The sequence below is a fragment of the Xyrauchen texanus genome, chromosome 35 (assembly GCF_025860055.1).
Source record: "Xyrauchen texanus isolate HMW12.3.18 chromosome 35, RBS_HiC_50CHRs, whole genome shotgun sequence".
Classification (NCBI taxonomy): domain Eukaryota; kingdom Metazoa; phylum Chordata; class Actinopteri; order Cypriniformes; family Catostomidae; genus Xyrauchen; species Xyrauchen texanus.
In genome coordinates, this window is record NC_068310.1 from 30,637,078 (window position 1) to 30,662,564 (window position 25,487).

Consider the following 25,487-nt stretch of genomic DNA (forward strand, 5'->3'; position numbering starts at 1 on the left):
TTAATCTTCTTCTTTTTCAGTTTCTGTTTCTCATTTGATATTTAACTGGTCAAGCGCAGAATGTGGACATAAAATGTAGACTATATGGTGTGTGCTTTGTGCTGTTAGTATCTGTCCTCATTTTCACAAAGTAGTTTTTACATTTCTATAAAATATATTGTTTAAAGGAATAGTTAACCCAAAAATGTTCATCATTTCCATTTCCATTTCTGCATTTGGCAGACGCTTTTATCCAAAGCGACTTACAGTGCACTTATTACAGGGACAATTCCCCCGGAGCAACATGGAGTTAATTGCCTTGCTCAAGGACACAATGGTGGTGGCCGTGGGGATCGAACCAGCGACCTTCTGATTAACAGTTATGTGCTTTTGCCCACTACACCACCACCACTCCATTTACTCACCATTATGCCATCTCAGACTTGAATTACTTTCTTATGTGGAACACAAGCAAAGTTTTTTTGTTTTTTTGCTGGATATATTATATGTTTTTGTCCATCCAATGCAAGTCAATGGGGTCCAAAATGTCCAAAACTACAAAATAGAGTTGCATGATAATTGTGAAAGTGATAATCACAATTACTTTGCTCAAACTTTTAATCACGATTATTAATCACCATTATTCTATAATTTGAGAATATTTTTTTTCTTCATATTACAGGGCTGCACAGTTTAGACCCCCGCTTATGGATTCTAAAAGAAAAACAACAGCAACAACAACATAAAATTACATTAAACAGCAACTCTCACATTAAACAACTACAAACAACGCAGTGTGTTGTCATCTACTCCTTGGAACACAAAACCCTGGTGCCATGGGTTTACTTCTAAATTGTTTAGACACTTGTAAAGGCCAAACGCTTTTGTAATTAGGCAAAGGTGCAACAAAAGTAAATCTGGAGTGCTTGTATAATGCAGACGACAGCGCACGTGCATGAAACGAACTAAGAGCACAGACCTATATAACACACAATCATAGCACAAGATAGAATGAATTTCATGTGAATCGAGCACAGAACTTCTCTGTGGCTATTTATTTATTTTTGCTCACATGTGACACGAATCAGAGATTTTCCAAAATCCGATCTGGGCCACTTTCATATGTGGAAATAAATCGGATTTGTAACAGATTTTTTCCAACGTGCTTTCATGCGAACAACCAGGTTGGATTTAATGTGATTTTTACATCAATCAAACTCAACATTTTTGCGCACTTGATTTACGGCATATATAGATGTAGTAATGATTTAAAACTCTTAATAACAAGACATGTGTTCTACTAGTTTGTGTTTAGTTGTTTAATTTTTTTAAAGCCAAAAAATTGAATTATAGGCTCAACAGTTTCATTTGGGCAACATTTATGCGCATGAAAAGATAAAGAGAGAGATTTATGTTTTGTAAATGCTCTGCTCACGTGTAAAATAGTTTCTATAATTCTCAAACTGTATCAAAACACGAATGCAAGCAAGTAGATGGAAATTTGAAATATCTATAGTAAATTATAGAAATAATATACTGTATATCACCATTTAACATGCTGTTATGCGCTTGAGCTTTGATGATAATTAAATTCCAACATTAATTACTTTATTTAAAAATACATGATGCATACATTAAGATGGTCTTTCTCCATCACTTGCTGACATATTATTAGATATACAGGTCCTTCTCAAAAAATTAGCATATTGTGATAAAGGTCATTATTTTCCATAATGTAATGATAAAAATTAAACTTTCATATATTTTAGATTCATTGCACACCAACTGAAATATGCTAATTTTTTGAGATAGGAATTTTGGGTTTTCATGAGCTGTATGCCAAAATCATCAGTATTAAAACAATAAAAGACCTGAAATATTTCAGTTGGTGTGCAATGAATCTAAAAGATATGAAAGTTTAATTTTTATCATTACATTATGGAAAATAATGACCTTTATCACAATATGCTAATTTTTTGAGAAGGACCTGTATAGGCATTAAGTGTCCTATCCACTTAAAAAAACAGCTAATTACAATTTTAAAGGCAATTAAATTCACTATTCATATTAAAATGATAAACATGCCAGAGTTTGCTAGACGCATGCTCAGGGTTATACGTGTGCGGGTCAATTTAGGAGCGTTGGTTGTTTAGACCAGTTCCTGAAATGTGCTACAGTTGGGCTGTGGTGTGAATGTAGCAAACTTCTGAAGAGAGCCGTGATAGGTCAGTTGAGGTAAAAATGGACTTTGAAAGAGCTTGTGATTTGGTCTGTCATCAGTAGACATAGCCTATAGTAAAAATGCAAGTTGCAACTTTACATGGCTGATAATTGCTGCATACTAGCTTACTAATATCATAGACGGTTAGGCTTAATTAATTCTGTGAGAGACAGAAACCGTGATTGCGGTTAAAATACGATTAATGTTGCTGACCTATAGACCATTTCAAGGATGTAAAGAATATTAAAGGAATTGGAACACCACTGACCTTGAAGCATTTCCGGTATCATTACCGGATCCTTTAAATATGGCTCTATGAGTTAGCATATTTTCTCAAAGAACATCAAACATTTACCTGAAGTGACTTATCCAGACGTGTTGTTCAAACTGAGCATGTCTACGTGAGAGAGGCGATGAAATTGTATCATAGTTTAGATATTTACAATTATTTCCTCAGCGAAAGATCAGGAACATTGGATTACTCATACTATTATCAATTAAGCTGTTCAATAAACCTGTCTGTGTGACCTGCAGACAAGGGAAGGGTTTCTTTTTTAATACTTTTCTTGTCTCTTTCTGGTACTCCAGCTACTTGAGATCTACTTTGAGAACTAAGCAGTTCGATACTGTAGATATTGTTGACATTGTGTGACAAATAGCTTTTTATTTTCCTAATTTTTTTAGTCATTTTGGACAAAAGCATCTGCTAAATTACTAAATGTAATAGTAAATGACTTGTGCAGCTTCATTCAATATAATGGGAGCTGATCTAGTCAATTTTAGAGCTGTACCTCTAAAGCTTGCAATTAGTTGGCATAAATGTTGTTTACCTACCAGAAATAAGATGTGTGCTACAGTTGTTAGTGCTGCACATATCCAGACGTCTCAGTTCAAACATCCATTTGTGGTTGCTCATTCAGCAATCTAAACGCTTTATATAAACAACATGGTCCACATTTTAATAATTACATTTTATAACAATCGTGTTAAAGTTAGTAATGGCAATTGTGTTAAAGTCACTATGAATGAAGCAGCTCCCACTGTTGTTTCGATTGAGTTTGACAACTAGCAGGAAATGTTCAAGAGATAAATATGTCACACCCTTAAATAGACAAAGTCCTTGAAATGGTCTATTAAGAATGATACATGCATCATGTATGCCATTTCATGTTCCCTAAAAATCTGATGCAGTTTATGTAATTTTTTTGGGATGTTAAAAGTCTATCAAGCATCCCAGCTCAATTAGCAAAGTCAATTTTAAGGAAGCCATTCAAGGTTGATTACACTTTAATCAAAACATTGCGTCCTGTCAAACCCCACATTGCAACATTGGCTCAACCAATTGACTTTGGGATGGGACAATCAGCTTGTAAGACCAAATGTAGACAGTGTTTTCTGGACAGGAGGAGTTCTGCTGGTGGCGGAGAAATGACATACCTCAGCTTTAAACATATTAATTTAAATGAATGTAAATCGGGATAACATGAGGTCAATTCTGTATGGGTCCACTGCATGTGCATGTCGAATATTCGTTTGATCTCATTTAACGTAACATGAGATCACATTAAACTCTAATGATGACGTGTGAAAGCAGCACTGCAGTTTGCACCTTACTGAGGAGAGGAAGAATTACACGGCTCACAATCCAGATGCACTCTAAACTTTCCAAACGGCTTCAGGTGATGTAGATCGCAAAGTATGAGGGAATTATAATGCAAAAATACCAAGTAAGTAAATACAGAAGCACTCTCATTGTGGAGCTGCAGCTGCCCCTCCGCTGAAGCGAAACGAGCGCCTTTAAAGGAAACACCCCAACAGTACATCTTAAATGCAGTTATATTTAATGTGTTTAAAATCAAGTACACGCTTAATGCAGCTAGATTGTAACGTGATGGCTCGTGACTTATTGAATCATAATATATGTCACTGTGCATTTCTCATCGTGAAGAAAATTAAAGAAAACTCAGACTTGAATTACTTTCTTATGTGGAACACAAGCAAAGTTGTTTTTTTTTTTTTTTGCTGGATATATATTATATGTTTTTGTCCATCCAATGCAAGTCAATGGGGTCCAAAATGTCCAAAACTACAAAATAGAGTTGCATGATAATTGTGAAAGTGATAATCACAATTACTTTGCTCAAACTTTTAATCACGATTATTAATCACCATTATTCTATAATTTGAGAATATTTTTTTTCTTCATATTACAGGGCTGCGCAGTTTAGACCCCCGCTTATGAATTCTAAAAGAAAAACAACAGCAACAACAACATAAAATTACATTAAACAGCAACTCTCACATTAAACAACTACAAACAACGCAGTGTGTTGTCATCTCCTCCTTGGAACACAAAACCCTGGTGCCATGGGGTTACTTCTGATTTGTTTAGACACTTGTAAAGGCCAAACGCTTTTGTAATTAGGCAAAGGTGCAACAAAAGTAAATCTGGAGTGCTTGTATAATGCAGACGACTGCGCACGTGCATGAAACGAACTAAGAGCACAGACCTATATAACACACAATCATAGCACAAGATAGAATGAATTTCATGTGAATCGAGCACAGAACTTCTCTGTGGCTATTTATTTATTTTTGCTCACATGTGACACGAATCAGAGATTTTCCAAAATCCGATCTGGGCCACTTTCATATGTGGAAATAAATCGGATTTGTATCAGATTTTTTCCAACGTGCTTTCATGCGAACAACCAGGTTGGATTTAATGTGATTTTTACATCAATCAAACTCAACATTTTTGCGCACTTGATTTACGGCATATATAGATGTAGTAATGATTTAAAACTCTTAATAACAAGACATATGTTCTACTAGTTTGTGTTTAGTTATTTAATTTTTTTAAAGCCAAAAAATTGAATTATAGGCTCAACAGTTTCATTTGGGCAACATTTATGCGCATGAAATGATAAAGAGTGAGATTTATGTTTTGTAAATGCTCTGCTCACGTGTAAAATAGTTTCTATAATTCTCAAACTGTATCAAAACACGAATGCAAGCAAGTAGATGGAAATTTGAAATATCTATAGTAAATTATAGAAATAATATACTGTATATCACCATTTAACATGCTGTTATGCGCTTGAGCTTTGATGATAATTAAATTCCAACATTAATTACTTTATTTAAAAATACATGATGCATACATTAAGATGGTCTTTCTCCATCACTTGCTGACATATTATTAGATATATAGGCATTAAGTGTCCTATCCACTTAAAAAAACAGCTAATTACAATTTTAAAGGCAATTAAATTCACTATTCATATTAAAATGATAAACATGCCAGAGTTTGCTAGACGCATGCTCAAGGTTATACGTGTGCGGGTCAATTTAGGAGCGTTGGTTGTTCAGACCAGTTCCTGAAATGTGCTACAGTTGGGCTGTGGTGTGAATGTAGCAAACTTCTGAAGAGAGCCGTGATAGGTCAGTTGAGGTAAAAATGGACTTTGAAAGAGCTTGTGATTTGGTCTGTCATCAGTAGACATAGCCTATAGTAAAAATGCAAGTTGCAACTTTACATGGCTGATAATTGCTGCATACTAGCTTACTAATATCATAGGCGGTTAGGCTTAATTAATTCTGTGAGAGACAGAAACCGTGATTGCGGTTAAAATACGATTAATGTTGCTGACCTATAGACCATTTCAAGGATGTAAAGAATATTAAAGGAATTGGAACACCACTGACCTTGAAGCATTTCCGGTATCATTACGGATCCTTTAAATATGGCTCTATGAGTTAGCATATTTTCTCAAAGAACATCAAACATTTACCTGAAGTGACTTATCCAGACGTGTTGTTCAAACTGAGCATGTCTACGTGAGAGAGGCGATGAAATTGTATCATAGTTTAGATATTTACAATTATTTCCTCAGCGAAAGATCAGGAACATTGGATCACTCATACTATTATCAATTAAGCTGTTCAATAAACCTGTCTGTGTGACCTGCAGACAAGGGAAGGGTTTCTTTTTTAATACTTTTCTTGTCTCTTTCTGGTACTCCAGCTACTTCGAGATCTACTTTGAGAACTAAGCAGTTCGATACTGTAGATATTGTTGACATTGTGTGACAAATAGCTTTTTATTTTCCTAATTTCTTTAGTCATTTTGGACAAAAGCATCTGCTAAATTACTAAATGTAATAGTAAATGACTTGTGCAGCTTCATTCAATATAATGGGAGCGATCTAGTCAATTTTAGAGCTGTACCTCTAAAGCTTGCAATTAGTTGGCATAAATGTTGTTTACCTACCAGAAATAAGATGTGTGCTACAGTTGTTAGTGCTGCACATATCCAGACGTCTCGGTTCAAACATCCATTTGTGGTTGCTCATTCAGCAATCTAAACGCTTTATATAAACAACATGGTCCACATTTTAATAATTACATTTTATAACAATCGTGTTAAAGTTAGTAATGGCAATTGTGTTAAAGTCACTATGAATGAAGCAGCTCCCACTGTTGTTTCGATTGAGTTTGACAACTAGCAGGAAATGTTCAAGAGATAAATATGTCACACCCTTAAATAGACAAAGTCCTTGAAATGGTCTATTAAGAATGATACATGCATCATGTATGCCATTTCATGTTCCCTAAAAATCCGATGCAGTTTATGTAATTTTTTTGGGATGTTAAAAGTCTATCAAGCATCCCAGCTCAATTAGCAAAGTCAATTTTAAGGAAGCCATTCAAGGTTGATTACACTTTAATCAAAACATTAGCGTCCTGTCAAACCCCACATTGCAACATTGGCTCAACCAATTGACTTTGGGATGGGACAATCAGCTTGTAAGACCAAATGTAGACAGTGTTTTCTGGACAGGAGGAGTTCTGCTGGTGGCGGAGAAATGACATACCTCAGCTTTAAACATATTAATTTAAATGAATGTAAATCGGGATAACATGAGGTCAATTCTGTATGGGTCCACTGCATGTGCATGTCGAATATTCGTTTGATCTCATTTAACGTAACATGAGATCACATTAAACTCTAATGATGACGTGTGAAAGCAGCACTGCAGTTTGCACCTTACTGAGGAGAGGAAGAATTACACGGCTCACAATCCAGATGCACTCTAAACTTTCCAAACGGCTTCAGGTGATGTAGATCGCAAAGTATGAGGGAATTATAATGCAAAAATACCAAGTAAGTAAATACAGAAGCACTCTCATTGTGGAGCTGCAGCTGAAGCGAAACGAGCGCCTTTAAAGGAAACACCCCAACAGTACATCTTAAATGCAGTTATATTTAATGTGTTTAAAATCAAGTACACGCTTAATGCAGCTAGATTGTAACGTGATGGCTCGTGACTTATTGAATCATAATATATGTCACTGTGCATTTCTCATCGTGAAGAAAATTAGCAATACACAGCTTTATTAATAAGAGAGAGGCTTTTTTGTGAGTTAATGATGGATTGAAGTGAACAGAAAGGTGAGAGAGGAAGTCTTCACCCCATTATACACTGCAACAAAATATGTTTTTGATTTATTATTGTTTTGGCTTATTTTCCAATCTTTTAATAACTTGCATTTTCTTTAGCAACTGTACTGCAGAAGAAAAAATTGTTATCTGAGAATGTTGAATATATTATTTATTATATTAAAAAAAAGATGCATATATGATATTTAGACTTGCTTTTAGAGAATTGATCTGGAATATGCGTATATTTTGTCTTTGTCACATTCTGTGGCACTTTACTGCACTACATAATTGTAAAAATACACTTGTATACAAAATACACTTACTGTATGTGTCAAGGCGGAGGGCGGGACCGGGTCGTGATTTTACACACCCGGTCCCTTATCAGGCTAATCAAGCCTCCGAGAGGGATAAAGGCCGACTGCGGACAGTGGTGTGACAGAGATAGAACGTTTATGGGCAGCTGTCCGTCCTATGGGGATAAAGGCCGACTGCGGACAGTGGTGTGACAGAATGTTTACGGGCAGCTGTCCATCCTATGGGGATAAAGGCCGACTGCGGACAGTGGTGTGACAGAGAGAGAACGTTAACGGGCAGCTGTCCGTCCTATGAGTGTTTTTATTTCTTCACTAAACTATTATTTATATTGTCAAGCTGGTTCTCGCCTCCTCCTTTCCTTTAATCGCTTTACACTGTATATTTAAGATGCATTCACTTATAGGATTTTTTTGCAGTGACAACCATTTCTGGCCCCACACTGCTACACATTATCTCAGTCTCAATTTTTTTGTTCAGTAGCTAAAAGTCAAGTGATTGTTTACCTGTTCTCTTTCATTGTCTGTCTATTTCTTAAGCCTGCCTCTGAACTGGATGCCTGGGTAAGCACAGCATATTTCCACAGTCATTGTTATACATTATCTTGTTCACTTATTCTTTGTATCTCTCTGTGCATCTCATTCCCTCTTTATTACAACATGGTGTTTTGGTTTTCATGCATTGAGCCCTTATTGTGAGCATTCTAACCGTGTCCGCCGTCGTGGTGGTTTCGGAGCTACCCAGCTAGAAAATTGCATATGATGCACGTGCTGATGGAGGTGATTTGCTGCGTGCTCTAGACAGGAGGCAGAGGGAAGGGGGTGATTATGTACACCCATAATTTAGGGATGTGCTTTGTTGTGTACTGTTGTCTGGATCTAACAGTACATGCGCCCCTCTCCTGGTCAGCACCACAGGGCGCCTCCACACAGTGAGTATGCGGTGCAGGTGTGTGTGTGTGGGTGTGATTGTATGAATGCCGTATCCCGCTGGGTTTGATGTATCCGTGTCTCCTACAGTTGTCGAATGAGGGAAGCTAATTACAGGGAGAGTGCATGCATGTGTGTGCGTGCGTGTGAGCGTTACGCCTGCCTGTTGATTATTGTTCCGAAAATACTTGTTATCTCTGCAGTTTTGATTGAATGAGTTTTAAAGGGATAGTTCCCCCTAAAATAAATAAATAAATAAAACAATTCTGTTTATTTTCTCTCCCCCTTATATACTGTATTTCCAAACCAATATTACTTAATTTCTTCCATGGAACACAGGGCACAAAATGACAGCCTCAGTCACCATTGACTTTCATTGTATGGAAACAAGATGTAATAAAAGTGAATGGTGACCCAGATTAACATGCTCCGGAGAAGAAAGTCATATTTGTTTGGAACAACAATAATTTTTGGATTATCTATCCCTTTAGTAGTTTGCATATTTGAATGCATGTACGTTTCTCAATGTTGCATGCAGAGTGAGATTTGTGCCTGTTCACAAATATTGCATTTCTATACATTTTGACAGTTAAAACCCCTTGCATGCAGAATCGGTGGCATCTGGAGGGGTAAAATCGACTTTGCTACTGCATCCAATTCTGGATCAATGCACAAAAATTCATTATCTGGATTATAAAATAAACTATAAACTATTCGCTGGTTAGCGAAAAGCATACACACAGCATAGGACAAACTTTACAGATGTGATATAGACAGTGTATTTTCTAGACAGTCTAAATAGACATTAAAATACTTACAGGGATATTTCACCCAAAAATGAAAATTCTGTCATGTTTTACTCATCCTCATGTTGTTCTAAACCTGCATGACTTTTATTAATTCTGTTAGACAAAAAATGTCAAGCAAAGTCATTTTTATTTGTATAGCGCTTTTCACAACACACATCTTTTCAAAGCAGCTTACAGAAAATCATGCATTAACAGAAAATGAAACTATAATATCTATAAAGTCTTAAGAGTCATCATTGTATAAGGTAATGTTAGTCTCACCATTTACCATTTGTTGCCTTTTTGTTTGTTTGTTTGTTTTTTTCACATAAAATGAAATTAAATGGTAAGTGAGCCTGAACATTCTGTCAAAATGTTTTTGTGTTCCACAGAATAAATAAAAGTCTTGCAGGTTTGGAACAACGTGAGGATGAGGAAATTATGCATCATTTTATTCCTATGCCTTTAACAGTCAAGGACAAATAGGCTGCATAAGCTTTATTTTAAACATCTTGAAGAAAACAACCAACCAATATTATATTCTAGCTTTCTATTATTATACTTGGTTATTTTCTATTTCTATTGATCAATCATAGCAAATATTTTAGTATGCCTTTTATGTAGATACTTTAATCATGGAAAAACTCACAAAAGATATGAATCCTTATGCCATTGCTGAAGAATTGAGATGCATTGTGAATCATTTTGGAATCGGATCATGGCTCACTGAATTTGAATTTAATCGTGAGGTAATGGTACCTATTTGAGTGTCATAAGAATGAACGAGATCACCTTCAAACTTGTGTTTGTCCTCATCTCAAGACTTGCATCTTTCTCAACTTCTCAGTTTATTTTTGGAATCCATCCATCTTTTAAATCCTCTTCAGTGCTTTATTTCAAGGCCTGAAAATCTTTCACCAGCTGTCCATTCCTAAAATTTCTGGCAGGGTTGTCAGAATGGTTTTAAGAGCTTTGGGCCATGCTGTCTGAGTGAAACTGCGATGCTAATTGCTAGCCCAGCATCCTCCGTCCTTCTACTCTTGAGTACGGTCATCAGTTTTGGACCAATCAGGACATATGCTGTTGAAATAATTTGTTATTACACAGCCGAAAAAGCTTGAAAACCTTGACAAATCCCCCAGAAATGCCAAAAGATACCGAAATTCCAAAGACAACAGTTGGACTTTGAAATGTCCTAAGCTTATAAGCCTTATGTTTTTTTTTTTATTAAAATCATTAAGCAGTGCAATGGGGCTTGTGTCTGGGTAGTGTGGTGGTTTCTGTTTGCCACACATTTATTGCTTATGTAGAAGCAGGTCTCAACAATATTAATTTGTCTTTATGCTGGTCCTGACGGACCAGTAGTTCAGATATTTACTTGCCCTGTAAATATTTTCACTGGCCCCACTTCAAAAAATGACATTGTTTATGTTCAGCACTATAATTTTGTGTCCAAAAGAAATATGTTTTTTATAGTTTGTTACATTTTCTTGAAATAAATAAAAACTGTATTAGGTTTTTCAATTGAAAACTATACAGCTATAATGTACAGTATAATGCATATACAGTAAATGTGAGACAATCATAAATACTTAAACACACTTTTGCTGGTTACATACAGTGATTACTTTATAATTTTTGACCCATATTAATTGATGCTTCCAAGACTATCAAAAATCATTCCCGTAAAACCTTTTTAAATGTAAACTAACTATATATAAATCTCCTGAATTTGCAACAGCAACGCTAAGAAAAACTCAAATATTTAGGTTTGTAAGTCACGAAAACACATGTATACATGTATATGATCAACGAAAGTAAGATGTAGTGACTACAGCACTGGTCTGAGCAAGTTACATTTCCTTTAACTGGCCCTAAACCCTGTCACACTGGCTCTGGACCATTGGGCCATCCTTATTGTTGATCTGTATGAAGAAATTCTTTAACAAATGGGGCAAGATAAACATTAAAAGTTCATTTAAATGACAAACTGTTTTACATTTCTGAACAGGGGAAACAGCTGGAGAAGGAGGAGGCTGAACTAAAGGCGCTGGATGCCTTCTATAGGGAGCAGATCACACAGCTAGAAAAGAAGGTTGGTGTCTTTCTGTCAAACAGGAAGGTTATCAGTTTATCCTGGTGGTTCTAACCACTTTTACAAGTGTTTTTTGTCTTAAAGTGTCTTAAAGTTTTGACTGTTAACTGGTTGAATAGCAACACAGATGTCAAAGTTCGTGATTTTAGTGCATAGATTCTCCAATACCATGGTATTGTGACTTTTTTCTTACCTTTACTTCTCTTCAATTTTGAATCAGCTTTGAAATCTCTGGCTTTTAAGTTCTCTCATCTCGTATTAGTTTCACAGCCGGGCCTGACATTTCCGAGAAATAAAACTTATGACGTGAAGCCTTAAGGAAATGCATGCGCAAGCAGACATAAGACTAAAGATCATTGGGTGGCTAAGAACTCATTTCATGCAGTTGTTCTTTTTCTGCTTAATGCAGAGCTTTAGTTGTTGATGAAGAGATGCATCTGTTTGTACAACACTTGCTACGGAGTAAAATTTAAGGATGAAAGCTCAGGCTATTGTCTTGTACCACGTCTTTGCATTCAGTCTCTTTCAGTGTGAGATAATGTCTAAGCAGGGACATTTTCCACAGCCTTACCTTCATCCATCTATCATCTATAAATGACAGGACAAAGATCACAATGGTCTTTACTCCACCGAAGTGGGATTCTGAACTGCTTTGGCTCCATTGGATGGGCAGCGACACCACAACTGCATTTATCTGCTGAGTTCCCACCTTGATTGACCCCATTGGTGAAAAAAATCTGAATAAAGTCACATTAAATGGAAAGGGCTTGCTCTGCATGGTGAGGGGCAATGGTGCAGAAAGGGCTTTAGCCAAAGCCTCAAAACCATTCAGCTATTGGCAAATAAAGTCAGAGTCGCTCTCCAAGATTTGTGATTTCCCTTACTCCCTCTCTCTAGTTCGGTTTCTCTCTTTTGCCCTCCCTCTCCCATTTTTTCCCCCTATGCTTTCTCTCTGAGGTCTTATCAACTGCATGCAGCAGGCAAAAAGTGAGATTTGTTTCTTCACCCTCTCCAACAACACGCCGCAGGAAAGCGGTCCAGTGAATAACAGTGGTCGTGCTGTATGAAAGTGGGCGTCCATAAAAAAGGCTTTTTTTGCGTGGTTGAGTAACCTTATTACTCAGAATGCAGAGCAATAAATGAAGAACCAATGGGAAAGAAACATTACAATCTAGTTGTCGGAATGTTAAATGAATTTACGGTGATTAAGGAATTCAACGTTACTTTGCAACTAGGTTACGCTATTTAAAAAAAACACTGAAATGACCAAATGTCATTATCGTTTAGATGGCTCTGGGCACTGTGGAACATGTAGTTTTTGTGGCATTAGATTTTTCTTCAAAATGTTGGATTTTTTGTCTCTCGATTATTCAAAGAAATAATCTACAGATAAATCGATTATTTAAATAGTTCTATGTTACAGCTGTAATGCAAACCAGTATTTGGAGAACCACTGACAAAGAAACATTTAACCTATATTAGTTGGAATCATCCAACTAATATAAAGTGGTTGAGCTACCTTTTTTCCAGAAATGCAAAGCAATATTTGAAATACCACTGACAAAAAAACATTGCAACCTAGTTTAAATAATCAGAAGCTTAATTGATAATCAAAATGTTAGTTATTTGTTGCTGAAGAGGAAACCAATATTTGAAGGACAATGGACAAAGTAACATCACAACCTAGTTGTGTAGTAACATCTAACGATTTTCCATTGAATATAGTGGTTGAGCAACCTTCCCAGAATACAAAGAAACATTATTACGTAGTTGTGTAGAAATGCTAAATAAATGTGTTTGAATACAGTGATTGGATTACCTTATTTACTAGAATTAAAAGTAGGTTCACAACAACTAATCGATAAAAATGTATAATGATAGTTGACGACAAATGTCAATATTGTTTAGTTCGCTCTGGGTGCTGTGGAAGTAGTAGAATAACATGTTTAGATTTTTTTATTTAATTGAAGAATTAATTGGCAGATTAATTGATTATAATTTTTTTTTTGGTTAGTTGCAGTCGTAATGCATAGCAATATTTTAAGAACCAATGACAAAGAGCCATTGTAACCTAGTTGTGTATTAACATCCAACTAATTACCATTGGATATAATAGTTGTTACTTTAGTTGTCACAATGCAAAGCAATCTGAAGAACCTCTAACAAAAGTCCACATCCACACTAATACATTTTTGCTTGAAAATGCCAATGAAAATTCACACTGAAACGGCATTTTCTGCGTTCTTTCTCAGAATTTCGCCATTCATTCTTTCTCTCTAATACCGCATACTTTGGAAAACATTAGTAATTTAAGGAACACGTTTTCAGATGAAAACGTATTAGTATAGATATTTGAAACTAGCTGCGTATTTACGTTGAATTCCTCCTCTTTTTTTTTTTTTTTTTTTTTTAAATGTATGGTGTCGCTTTTATCTCTAGCGACTACAGACTACTCTCATTAGATGCAATATTCTTATTCTCGCTATCAAACGTCTTATTCGGAAGAAGAGAATAACCCAACCACCTTGACAGCTTTAGAGAGATAATTCCTCTTTATTTGATTCCCTCACTTTGTTCAGCTCCTCTATCTTTGTTCATTTAAGCTGTACTAAGAGGGTTGCTCACTCACTGGCTTGAAGAATTGCCTCTTTGTTTATTCACTTCAGGCCCAGTGATTCAGAGGAAGGAGATGGAGATGAATGTTTTGGGTAGATGCTTCATTGTGATGGGAAAACAAAGGATCGCAAAGGGAAATATTAACACTGTGGGATGGCATCCATGGTGGCGTTGCCGAGCTGATAATTTAATGCTTGAGTCTCTCAAAAGAGGGGATTTGTTCCACGGTGTACAGTTAACGTTGTTCGCATGCAGCAGATGTACACTCCGCTGTATTTCAGACAGGTTTATAATGCAGTTCCTGTCCGCCTGTTAACTGCACGTTAACTTAGAGGATGTCCATATATATTTCAATGAATATGGAGCAGTTGGTGCACATGATGTGACATTGCACCAACTATTGAGCTGTGGTGTTGATTCGGGTGATATAAGTTCAAATCTGGCTTGCAGCCTTCCCCAGCAACCCCCCCCCCAAACAGTTGGCTTCAAGTAATCATAAAACGGGATTCGCAACCCATTTTACTTCCATGATGTGATTAGCTCAAGTCATAGCCATGATATGCGTAAAAGGCTATTGGCCAAACCATTTCAAAAGGAAGTATTTCAACACAGCATTTTCATGGGTTCCTCTGTTTCCATCCTGACAGATGGAATGGAAATGGTTAACTAAATTTATGCCACAAGTATTTGTCAGGGCGCAAGGGGGTGGTCTGCATTGTGTCAATCTCTGTCGTTTGGCTCAAGTCGGGCACAGGCTGTGAGGATTAATGGTGACCCAGTACTAATTACTGTGCTATCATCATAAATAAACATTCTACATTGGGAACCCCTTACCCATACAAGCGCTTGCACTCTTGATATCTCACACACACTGTTACAGACGAGCTCACTTCTGTCTAATAGCAAATGGGATCAACCCAGTGTGTCAGATGCCTCGGTATTTATATTTACCTCATTACAAGAAAGCGCCGTTTGCCAAAGGGATCAGAAGCTGGCAATAAAAGGCGCAAAGAGTGTTTACAGTCAGGCTTTGGTTGCCGTGTGACTGAGTCAGACCAAGGGAGAGGGATAATACGGGCAGTTGGCATGTCTGCTCAGACTACTGTTACGCCAACAGGGGGTTGGGTTGGGTTGTTGAGGTGGGGGGTTATATACATGACAGACCTACGAGAGATGCAACATCTAGGTCTCGCTTCTCCCAGTTCCCATCAATGGTAGGTGTGGAGCTCTCTGGATCTCAGGCGCACTACTGCAAGAATGTTCTCCATGCAGCAAGTTATCAAAGCAAATGTGGCATTTTTTTCCCCCTCATTTTGAAGGTGGTACGCATAATCGCTTGACATACATGAATTCTCCTGAAGATGGTGAGTTAGCGCCAGTGAAAGCAAATTCAGTAAACAGCAGCATTCTGCCACCGTTTTGCACTAGCACTCGCTAATCACGCTAAAGCTTCTCCACTCATGTCTACGTCCCTTTCTTAGCTGCCTCGCACTCTCTAGACAATATTTTTTTATTGCCCCGCCGTTTTATCCCTCCCGCCTCACATTCTCCCTTGTCACCAGTTGCAAAGCACTTTGAAGCACTTGAGCGTGGGTACGAGATAATAATCCTCCCAAAATCCTGCCAGACATACTGACATGCTGTCGACGGGGGCTCTCACTCTGAAAAACATTCCCTAACCAGCTGTGCAGACTTCACCTGGAATCTTTGGAGAGGCAAATCTCTGCTACTCTCTCTGGCCTTGGTGTGCCTATGCCAACATTGGCAAATCTAAAATGAATTTGCTTTCAAGCTTCAGGGCAAAAATGTATCGCATTTAAAAGTTCAGTGATTTTTTTTCTTAAGCAGAATTAAAACTTTTTCCCATCCAGCGTGTTGGATGTACGTGCTTGTCAGGGGCCCCAGGGGTGTAATAGCTCATTGGCTTTGTAATGGCAGGGAGGTGGAGTGACATTACAATCAAAATGCCGGAGAAGAGGATTTTAGTTTTAGGCTTTTTTGCTGTGTTGCAGAAAGTAAACGCTGATGTGTTGAAGAGCACATGCTTGATCATGTTGTGTCTGTTTATTCAGCCTTATCAAATATTCATATTTGTTTCTTGCTTGACTCTGTTATTTCATCACCTACAGTAAGTCTGAAAATCGGCTTCACAGTTATTCAGTACAGAATAATATGTGTTAACTATATCATCATCAGTGTTTATAGCTTTACATTTTAATTTGTCATGAGCAACCTTGCGACTTTTATACAAAACCTTGACCGAAACATTTACCAAGTCAACCAAAAAGTTATTTCAGAATTGGTCTCCAACAGTGAGAGTAAAACAGACCTTTTGGCAAGTATGCTATTAGCCATCTAAGGTAGTAAAAACAGTAATATAAAGCAGTGGAACCCTCAGAAGAACTTTGTATACTAATGATTGGGTTATTTAGCCATTTAATGTTTATTAAGCTTGGAAAATGGCACGATGACACAGTAATTGTGCCGCACTGCTTTTAAAACTAAGACCCTTTTTACACCTGCTAGTAAGCATTTTGGGTAATCCAATAATATGTGGTCAGTGCTAAATACAGGTCTAAATAGGGTCTAAAATGTTTTGTGATCGAATCACTAAAACCACATACGAATGTGGTCAAAAACATATATGACCACATCTCATTTGAGGTGTTAACGCTAATCCATCCTGAATATGTCCTGGACTGCAGTGAAGCGCAACTCCTCACCTGTCAATCGACTGCTGCGCTGAAACAAGAGTTTACATTTTGCCGGCTACTAGCGGCTTTAAAGGGAAATAACCATCCGATCATAAAATTAAAAAAGCGGATATATACACAAGCATGAGAACTTCACAGATCTTCTTCAGTGTATCTGATATCAATATGCAGGGACACTCATGAGAAGCACAAACAACTGCAGCTCAGGTTAATACAGGTAATCCACTAAAATAATTAACAATTCTGCTAGAAATGTTGCTTTTGTGCTAAGATTAAATTTCAGCTGCATCTGGGAGAAATGGCGCACCATTTTTTCATGCTCTCTTTGTCTTTTCTGACTTTTGTTGTGCTAAAATATCATGCAGTAACACACTGACATATTGATTGATGTATATCGTCATGTAACAGAGACCCTTCCCTCCAAATCTGAGTGGTCACAGGAGACATATTTAAACTACCAGTTGTAAACAACTATGTGTCTCTACTGACCACATGTGATCGGATTACCCGAGACGCATCCCGGGTCTAAAGGGTCTCCACAACATGAGGCGGTTGTTATAGTCTTACAGCAAAGAGTAGTTCATACTTTCGTTATAATACTCTAATGGGGTTGCAGTCAAAACAGACATCGGATGCTTAAAGGGAAAGTTCAGATAATTTATTCGTCCTCATGTTGTCCAAACCGAATACTAGCAGAATGTTCGCTTCAGTCATCATTAACTTTCAATGCATCATATTTTCCCCCATACAAGTTAAGTGAATGGTAACTGAGGTTTTTATTCTTCCTGACATCATTTTTGCAGGGTTTGTGGGTGACTAAATGATGCCAGGATTTACATTTTTTGGGGGAACTACCCCTAAAACTCTTAGGTTTTTGCCTGGCACAGCCTGCATTGATCCTGTAGTGCTGATTCCTGTCAGTCACAGGAAGTGCTCATCCTTGAGAGGAAGCCTTGCAGCAAATGCTCCCTGCCGCGAAGCATAACTGCCCGATACAGATTAAAACGCAGATTGGATTAGAAACACAGAAGCTGTGACTGAAAAGGCGAGGGTGTCACTGACGGACAGTGCCAGGCAAAGAGGAGAATAGCAAACCAGGTGCCAGCTGCTTGATTATAACTAACAAATCCCTTCCTACAGGAAGGGCAGCTCAGCACTAATGCATTCAAGGAGGCAAGAGGGGGTTTTCGGTTCGGTAACCCCTTATCTTTTTTCTATGTTTTCATTTAGAGTCACTTGTTCATTTCAAGTAAAAATCCATCATTCCAGTGTCCACTGCTGAATAGCAGCTGGTCAGATATCATTATGTTGTAAAAATTACATACAGGCTTTGAGAGTGTCCAAAGGCTCAGTGTAAATCCCAACTATTGCATGAAATCTGTACATTTCTGCTTTTCAGTCTCCAAGTCAGGGTCCTAAACTCTTGGAGATCTCTTGTTATTGAGGATTAGTTTTGTTTTACAGCATTAAATGTTTCCCACTGGCATGAAAATGACCCTGAATTGAAGATCTGTCAGGATTGCTTACTGAAAGGATAAAGAGATTCTGGAAATATATTCAGGTCAGTGTGTCGGTAATCCTGACAGGCTGCATCACCCTCTGAACAGGGTTTTTTTCTCTGGATTTTACATATGTTATACAGTAGGTACCGCCCACATGCTATTTAACACTTGGCTTCTATAGCTTTAAAATGTCCCCAGTAGGAGATCCAATGCTTTGATAATATTGCCTGCAATGATGAAATATTTTGACATGACCATAGAAAATTTATCTTTTATAGAATTTTTGATGGCATTACAAAACTTGTTTTATTTGTGAAACAAAATTAAATAAAAAAGATGAATAAGTTGTCTTTTATGATTAAAATAAAGTCAAGATGTTAAAAACTTTTTACCCTTAGCTTTTATGGGCTAAAACTGAACTGAACTTAATGTGGGTTGTACATTTTTTTTTTTTTAAATAGACCAAAATATATAAGTAGCTTGAGAGTTTAAGGTAGACCGCTCGGTTGTGTCATTCGCAGTACATCGTTGAAGTGGGCGGCTTGTTTGGTGCGTTTGCAATTTTCTGATTGGTGGATCTTTTTCTGCTGGATCATGGGAAATGCTCTTCGCCATTAATTCTGCTTTTAAATACTTAAATATTTTAAATATTTTTAAGTATTATGGATGGATGGATGGCTTCAACAAAGCATATACCATCGATTAACAACCTCAGAGCTCACGGTTGGTCTGTGTTTAAAGGCTTATAATTTATCACTATTAATCAGTTCTCCTATGGAAAAACAATAACCCTTACTTTACTTCTTGAACCAGACTGTTGCACTGTAGAAAGACGACTACTACCTTCCTGAAACACAGCTGGTGAAACTGTTAAACCTTCAAGTTATCACATATAAAAGAAATTTTTTTATTTCTTTTGAAATATGTGATCTAATAAATCATATAACCAGGAAACTGTATCAAGACAGTAAACTGAGTCAAATTTGTTTTTATGTTTCCTTTAAATTATGGTAAATTATGGAGCTACAACAGTGACCAAATTATTTGTATCTAAAATGTGTTAATTTGAATTCTAGGCATGTGACATTCAACAAAACTGAAGATTTTTCTGGTGTATTTTTTTTTATGTAAATATTTTTTAAATCGCAATTTAATTTTTATTTTTAATAAATAGCTATACAATTCAGATTATGGAATTTTAAATATTTAGTCATTGTTCTAACTCCACATTAAATGTCTTTGTATCCTCTTGGTTGATTGCATCACATTTTTGAATCAGCCATCCCAACATTTCCCCTGTGTTATGTTCTTCACACCTCATTAAAACCATTAATATTTTAAGAGTAGTTGTCTTTATGGACTTCAAAAACCACACTTAATCATATTCATCTTCCATGAGAGAGTGGAATTACAAAGCTTCAATCTCCTTTCTTAACTGATATCTTTTTGTTCACTGCATGTAATTTATGATCAAGGAGGTCAAAGGTCATTGGTAAACAGTAGATTTTGGGATAAGAGAAACTTCGTTGATAACCAGAAGTTATTAATTGTTTTATTGTTTGTTTCAGAATGAAGAGCGCTTCAAGTTGTCTGCTGAACAATTCCACACTGCTGCAGCCAGGAGTGAAGCCAGCATAAAGTAAGAAGAGGTCACTGTACAACCAGAAATGGTTGGCAAACCCTATTCATTTCTCAAGCATTATTTCGCCCACAATTGTGTGATACTCTGCATAGCCTTTAGCAAGTACAAATTATACAAAAAAAACTAAATCACTGACATTCAAAATTAATATTTCCTTCATATTGAAAAGAAGTGAGAAATGTTCAAGATTAAAACAAACATTTATAAGGATTAAAGTGGTTGCTAAAAACATCCTTTGTGTTCAGCGCAGAATTGAAAGGGGTTATGACACGCCTTTTTTAATATTTCAATATGTTCCTTGAGGTTCATTTATAATATTATTTTTTTAAATGTGCACAAAAAACATATTAATATATAATATAATATATAACATAATATATTTGTAAAACATAATTTTCCACCCTCTTTATAACCTTCTGTCAGAAAAGGTCTGTTTTGGTGCTGCTTCTCCTTTAAGACTTGACAGTAAACACACACTGTTTTGATTGGCTCTCTGCTCCTGACTGTCCTGTTCTCCCCTTGCCATCTCACTGCTCATCACTACTAGGCGGGACTAAGGAAGTACTAAGGTAAAATAGGCGTTGACGTGTCGTTGTGGAGGCGGTCAGATGGAAATATCTACCACAGTGTGACATCACAAAGTAGAAGACGAGTCGCTTCGGAAGCCTGGTTTTAACAAATGCACTTTTTGCAGTGAGGAGGAAGTTTTGAGTTCAGAAACTTAGTGTTTTTATAGTACAATGACTGCTTTTATGTAAAACGATCAAGTTATGACCCCTTTAACCTTAAAGAACAATGAAATGTTTCCCTAAAATATAGAATGTTTTTAATTGCCTAGCAAGAAAATGTTGGTGATCCAAACACGATGACTTGAAAGAGAATACTTTTAGTCGAGCAGGCGTAAAAATGTGTTTGTGCAATTTGATGGCAAGACCTCAAAGGTTGAGGTGCCAGTTTTAAAAAGCTGATGCCGACAATACAAATCAAACAAGCCTGAAAATAAAAGCGGTTATTTTTGTTTTGGCTAATAACGACCTCATAATAATCTCTCCTTTCTTCGTTTTTAGTGCCTAGTAGATGTTTCATCAAATTAATGATCATAGTTAGTGTCAAGGTAAGCCTTCCCTGCTCCTCTAGTTTACTCCCTGAAATAGTCTATAATTGACGATAAGGTCAAATGTGTGGCTCTGCAGTTGCCTTGCTCTTTTGCTTTCAAAGAAACACAGCCTGGTTTCTATGGAGATAGGTTGTCGCTGTCCCTACTCGGCAAACAGTAAAATGAAAGCAAGTGCAGCTAGGAGAAGCAGAGCATGCCAGAAAGGACACCCAGATTCTCATTAACTTAAATACAACAGCAGAGCAACCGCCCTGCATCGATTATTTTTCTTTATCAACTTCTTGACCTGTTTTTCTATGAAACACCATGTCTCTGCAGTTCAGCCGGGTGGTCGCTATCTCCCTTTCACCTGCCTCTCTTAAAGCCAGTTGTGGAATTGCCGATATTGAATTGCAGTTAAAGCTAATTCCTTTTCTCCTATGCAGGAGACACAGGCACATTCTCTCTGGGTTAGAATGAAATCTCCGGCTCCTGTAATTAATGCAGATTGTTTATAGCTTGCCACAACCTTTCTGCAGACCTGAGCTGCTCCCCATTCTTTGACACTGAGGATCTTTCTATTTTTTTTTTCTACAGTGCCTCTCTCCTTCCTTCCATTTTCTTCCTTTTTCCACTTCAGCACTCCGTCTCTATGTATTACTTGGCACTGTCTCTATCTCTGTAGAGACAACAATTACAGACCACTTTTGTAGTGGCCTGGGTTCTAGAAGCATATTTTGCCATTAACTTTCTCCTTAGGCATTTCACAAGCTTTTTCAATAAATAGCCTTGAACCAATCAAACCAGCTTTGATACTAATCTGACCTGGAGTTTGGAGCGAAAAGTGCAAATCAATCACAGAACAACAGCAAAGGACCTTGTGAAGATGCTGGAGGAAACCTATAGTATAGCCACAGTAAAACAAGTCTTATATCGACATAATCTGAAAGGCTGCTCAGAAAAGACGGCACAGCTCCAAAACCGCCATAAAAAGTATTTGCAAGTGCACATGGGGACAAATATTTTACTTTTTGGAGAAATGTCCTCTGGCCTGATGAAAAACAATTGAACTGTTTGGCCATAATGACCATCGTTATGTTTGGAGGAAAAAGAGTCTTGCAAGCCGAAGAACAACATCCCAACCATGAAGCATGGGGGTGGCAGCATCATGTTGTGGGGGTGCTTTGCTGCAGGAAGGACTGATGCCATTCACAAATAAATGGCATCATGAGGAAGGAAAATGATGTGGATATATTGAAGCAACATCTCAAGACATCAGCCAGGAAGTTAAAGCTTGTGTCTCAAATGGGTCTTCCAAATGGACAATGACCCCAAGCATACCTCCAAAGTTTTGGCAAAATGGCTTAAGGACTTAACTGTAGTACCTGTACATTCTAATATATATATATATATATATATATATACACACACACACAAAATATACATACATATAATATAATAATGGGTAACAACCAGGAATGGGTATTAAAAAAGTAAATGGTAAATGTTGATTTCATGATGTTCACTCTGCGCTTTGTGTGCATCTATGAAGAAAAATAGCAATCATTGAAAACATGTTTAAAATCCCAAATTCATTAGACAACACTTTGATGTTGCCTTTATGTCGATAATACAAAAATAACACTTTTGACCATAAAACCTGCAGATGGCTTGTGACTAATTCTATCCCTGCATGCTTTGTGCTAGATTTGAAGAGGGATTTTAAACACAAATCTCACAAAGCCAGCCCAGTGTGTGAGGTATTGTGTAGCGAGACAACAGATCATCAGATCGAGTGTGCATGTTTACGTGTAAGTGTTAGCATTTGCTTGTCGTCTCTCTTGAGTCTTGCAGTTTTTGTACCAGCTGTTGGTGAGTGCCAGTCATAGGTGCAGGATCATTTAGATGCCAGTGAGGAGATTTTTTGAGGTTATACAAATGATGTTGACACCTGGGTAATGAACTCTCCCTGGGGATGGTTCATCTGCCAATCAGAGGACAAAAGAACATCTGTAGCCTGTTTCATAGTTTTAGTTTTGTGAGTCTTTGTTGTTTGTGTATGACCTTGTTCTTTCATAAAACAACCTGCTCCAGAAATAGAGCAATCTCTTTAAAAGGATAGTTAACCTAAAAATGAAAATTCTGTCAGCATTTCCTCGCCCTCATATTGTTCCAAACCCATATGACGTTTTCTCTTCTGTTATACACGAAAGGAGATGTTAGGCTGAATAACAGCCTCAGTCACCATTCACTTTTATTGTATGGACAAAAGGAGCTGGAAGATATCCGTAAGCTTGACTATGGTAGATGGGGAAGTGTTCTGGAAACCTGTTGGAAGACATTATTTTTGTAGTTTCTTCACTGGCTTTGGTAGTTAGTTCTATTTATCCAATCCACTTGTTGGCAATGGTATTTCCGTTGCACAGCATCAGGGAGCTTTAGTAAGCAGTTTTGCACTTTTACCTCCATAGAGCTGATGTTTTAATCCTGGTTTTAATCTCTGTGGGTACGGCAGCATCCAGGCCCCCACTCCTGGAGCATATTTAATCTTCTCCTGCACCACAGTCCACAAACGGCTTAGGGTCCCTCTGTCGCCCGCCTCTACAACACGTGGCGCTTTGAGACTGCCACGGCCCCACAGCCATCCTACTTCCTCTCCAGGCGAGAACTGCAGTGCATCTGATAAAAAAAACCAAACAAACAAAAAGCCTGCTTAGAAACTGTGATCTTTAAGAAGGCTGTTAAGAAACTCTGCTGGACCTGTCAGTCACTAAAATGTAAAAAATTTAAAAACTAAAATGTAATATATATTTTTTTTAAATTGATGACTTGGACCGAATAGTTAAGAAAAGGAACAAATAAGTGCCCAACAGAGATGGGAAATACTTCAATACTGTTTAAAAAGCATCCCAGTGTGATACCTCAAGAAGTTGGTTGAGTAAATGTCTGCAAAATCTAGGCAAAGGGTGACTACTTTGAGGATGCTAAAACAGGGGTCGGGAACCTATGGCTCGCGAGCCACAAGTGGCTCTTTGTTATAATCAAGTGGCTCGCCGGGTCTCTCACCATTCACCAACACATGATCCTTTAAAACTTTCTAGAGATACTTTTCCAACAGAAAGTGTGGGTGCGATTGCAAGTCTTGAAGTCAATGACACAGTTTTGGTTTCCTTTCTCCCAAATTTTACAGCCTACTTGTTGAACAAGGTTTGAAATTAACACTCGCCAAATGCAGATTTTTCATGCCGAGTATTTTGCTGATGTACCAGCCACTGTGGAAGGCGACTGAAATACTTGTCGGAGAGATATATTACAAGAAATTAGACATGAAACGTGATTATATTTTGAAGACCAGACGAAAGAAAAGCCACCGATGCGCGTCTGATTTGATGTGAGCGCGCAGTGAGCTCTGAGTGCAATGAAAGAGTTTCATACTCTCTTCATAGAGTTCTGGGACTCGTTTCCCAATAACTATTGATCTTATCTGTTTAGAGCATTTTCTAAGAGCGATTTTATGAACGTTCGTTATTTTTTATGTGCAACCAGGGTGTTATATAGCACCCACAAAATGCAACTCAATCCAGTTCGCGAGCTCCTCTCCAAATGCATTTCATGCACAAGTAATTTTGCTCATCTACCTACAAAAGGTGTCTCGGAGTGACACATTACAAGAAATGCTGACGTGTTTGAAGAAACACACTTTTTTATATTTTCCAGAACAGACAAAATAAAAGCCGTCAATGTTCATGTCTGATTCACTGTTCACACAGAGGCATGCAACGGGACCCTGTTTCGTGAAACAATCGCATGTAAAGTGTTATCACTCCTTTTTCTGTTTCATTCAAATGAAAACTGTTAGCAAGAATAATGCAGTCTATGAGAATGCTGCAAATGATCTCCAATCATCTCGTGAGGCACTGTGAGTTTAGTTCGCACTTACACATTGTGAACGCAACTCTGCAGGTTCATACAGGTATCTTTGTATTAAATAAACAAAGACGAAAGTGATTAAATCACAAGGTAATACAAGACTAAAATGTTGCTTTATTATGATGATAAATATAATTATCTTTACATTTATAATTGTCTTTAGTTCTTAAGTTGTATGCTAGTCATTTTTACCTGTTGCTGCATACTAATGCATGAT

The 25,487-nt window shown here is 37.3% G+C and overlaps 1 protein-coding gene across 2 annotated transcripts in view; it reads left to right on the forward strand.

Moving 5' to 3' along the window:
* The window catches only part of LOC127628850 (MICOS complex subunit mic25a-like), a 91,410-nt gene that overhangs the window by 27,294 nt on the left and 38,629 nt on the right, over positions 1-25,487 (forward strand). The window contains exons 6-8 of one of the 2 annotated variants that reach the window (XM_052105788.1): positions 8,498-8,521; positions 11,687-11,770; positions 20,171-20,241. In XM_052105788.1, coding sequence (XP_051961748.1) covers positions 8,498-8,521; positions 11,687-11,770; positions 20,171-20,241 — 179 coding nt within the window. The remainder of the gene's footprint in view (positions 1-8,497; positions 8,522-11,686; positions 11,771-20,170; positions 20,242-25,487) is intronic. The other variant, XM_052105789.1, reaches the window with a different exon arrangement.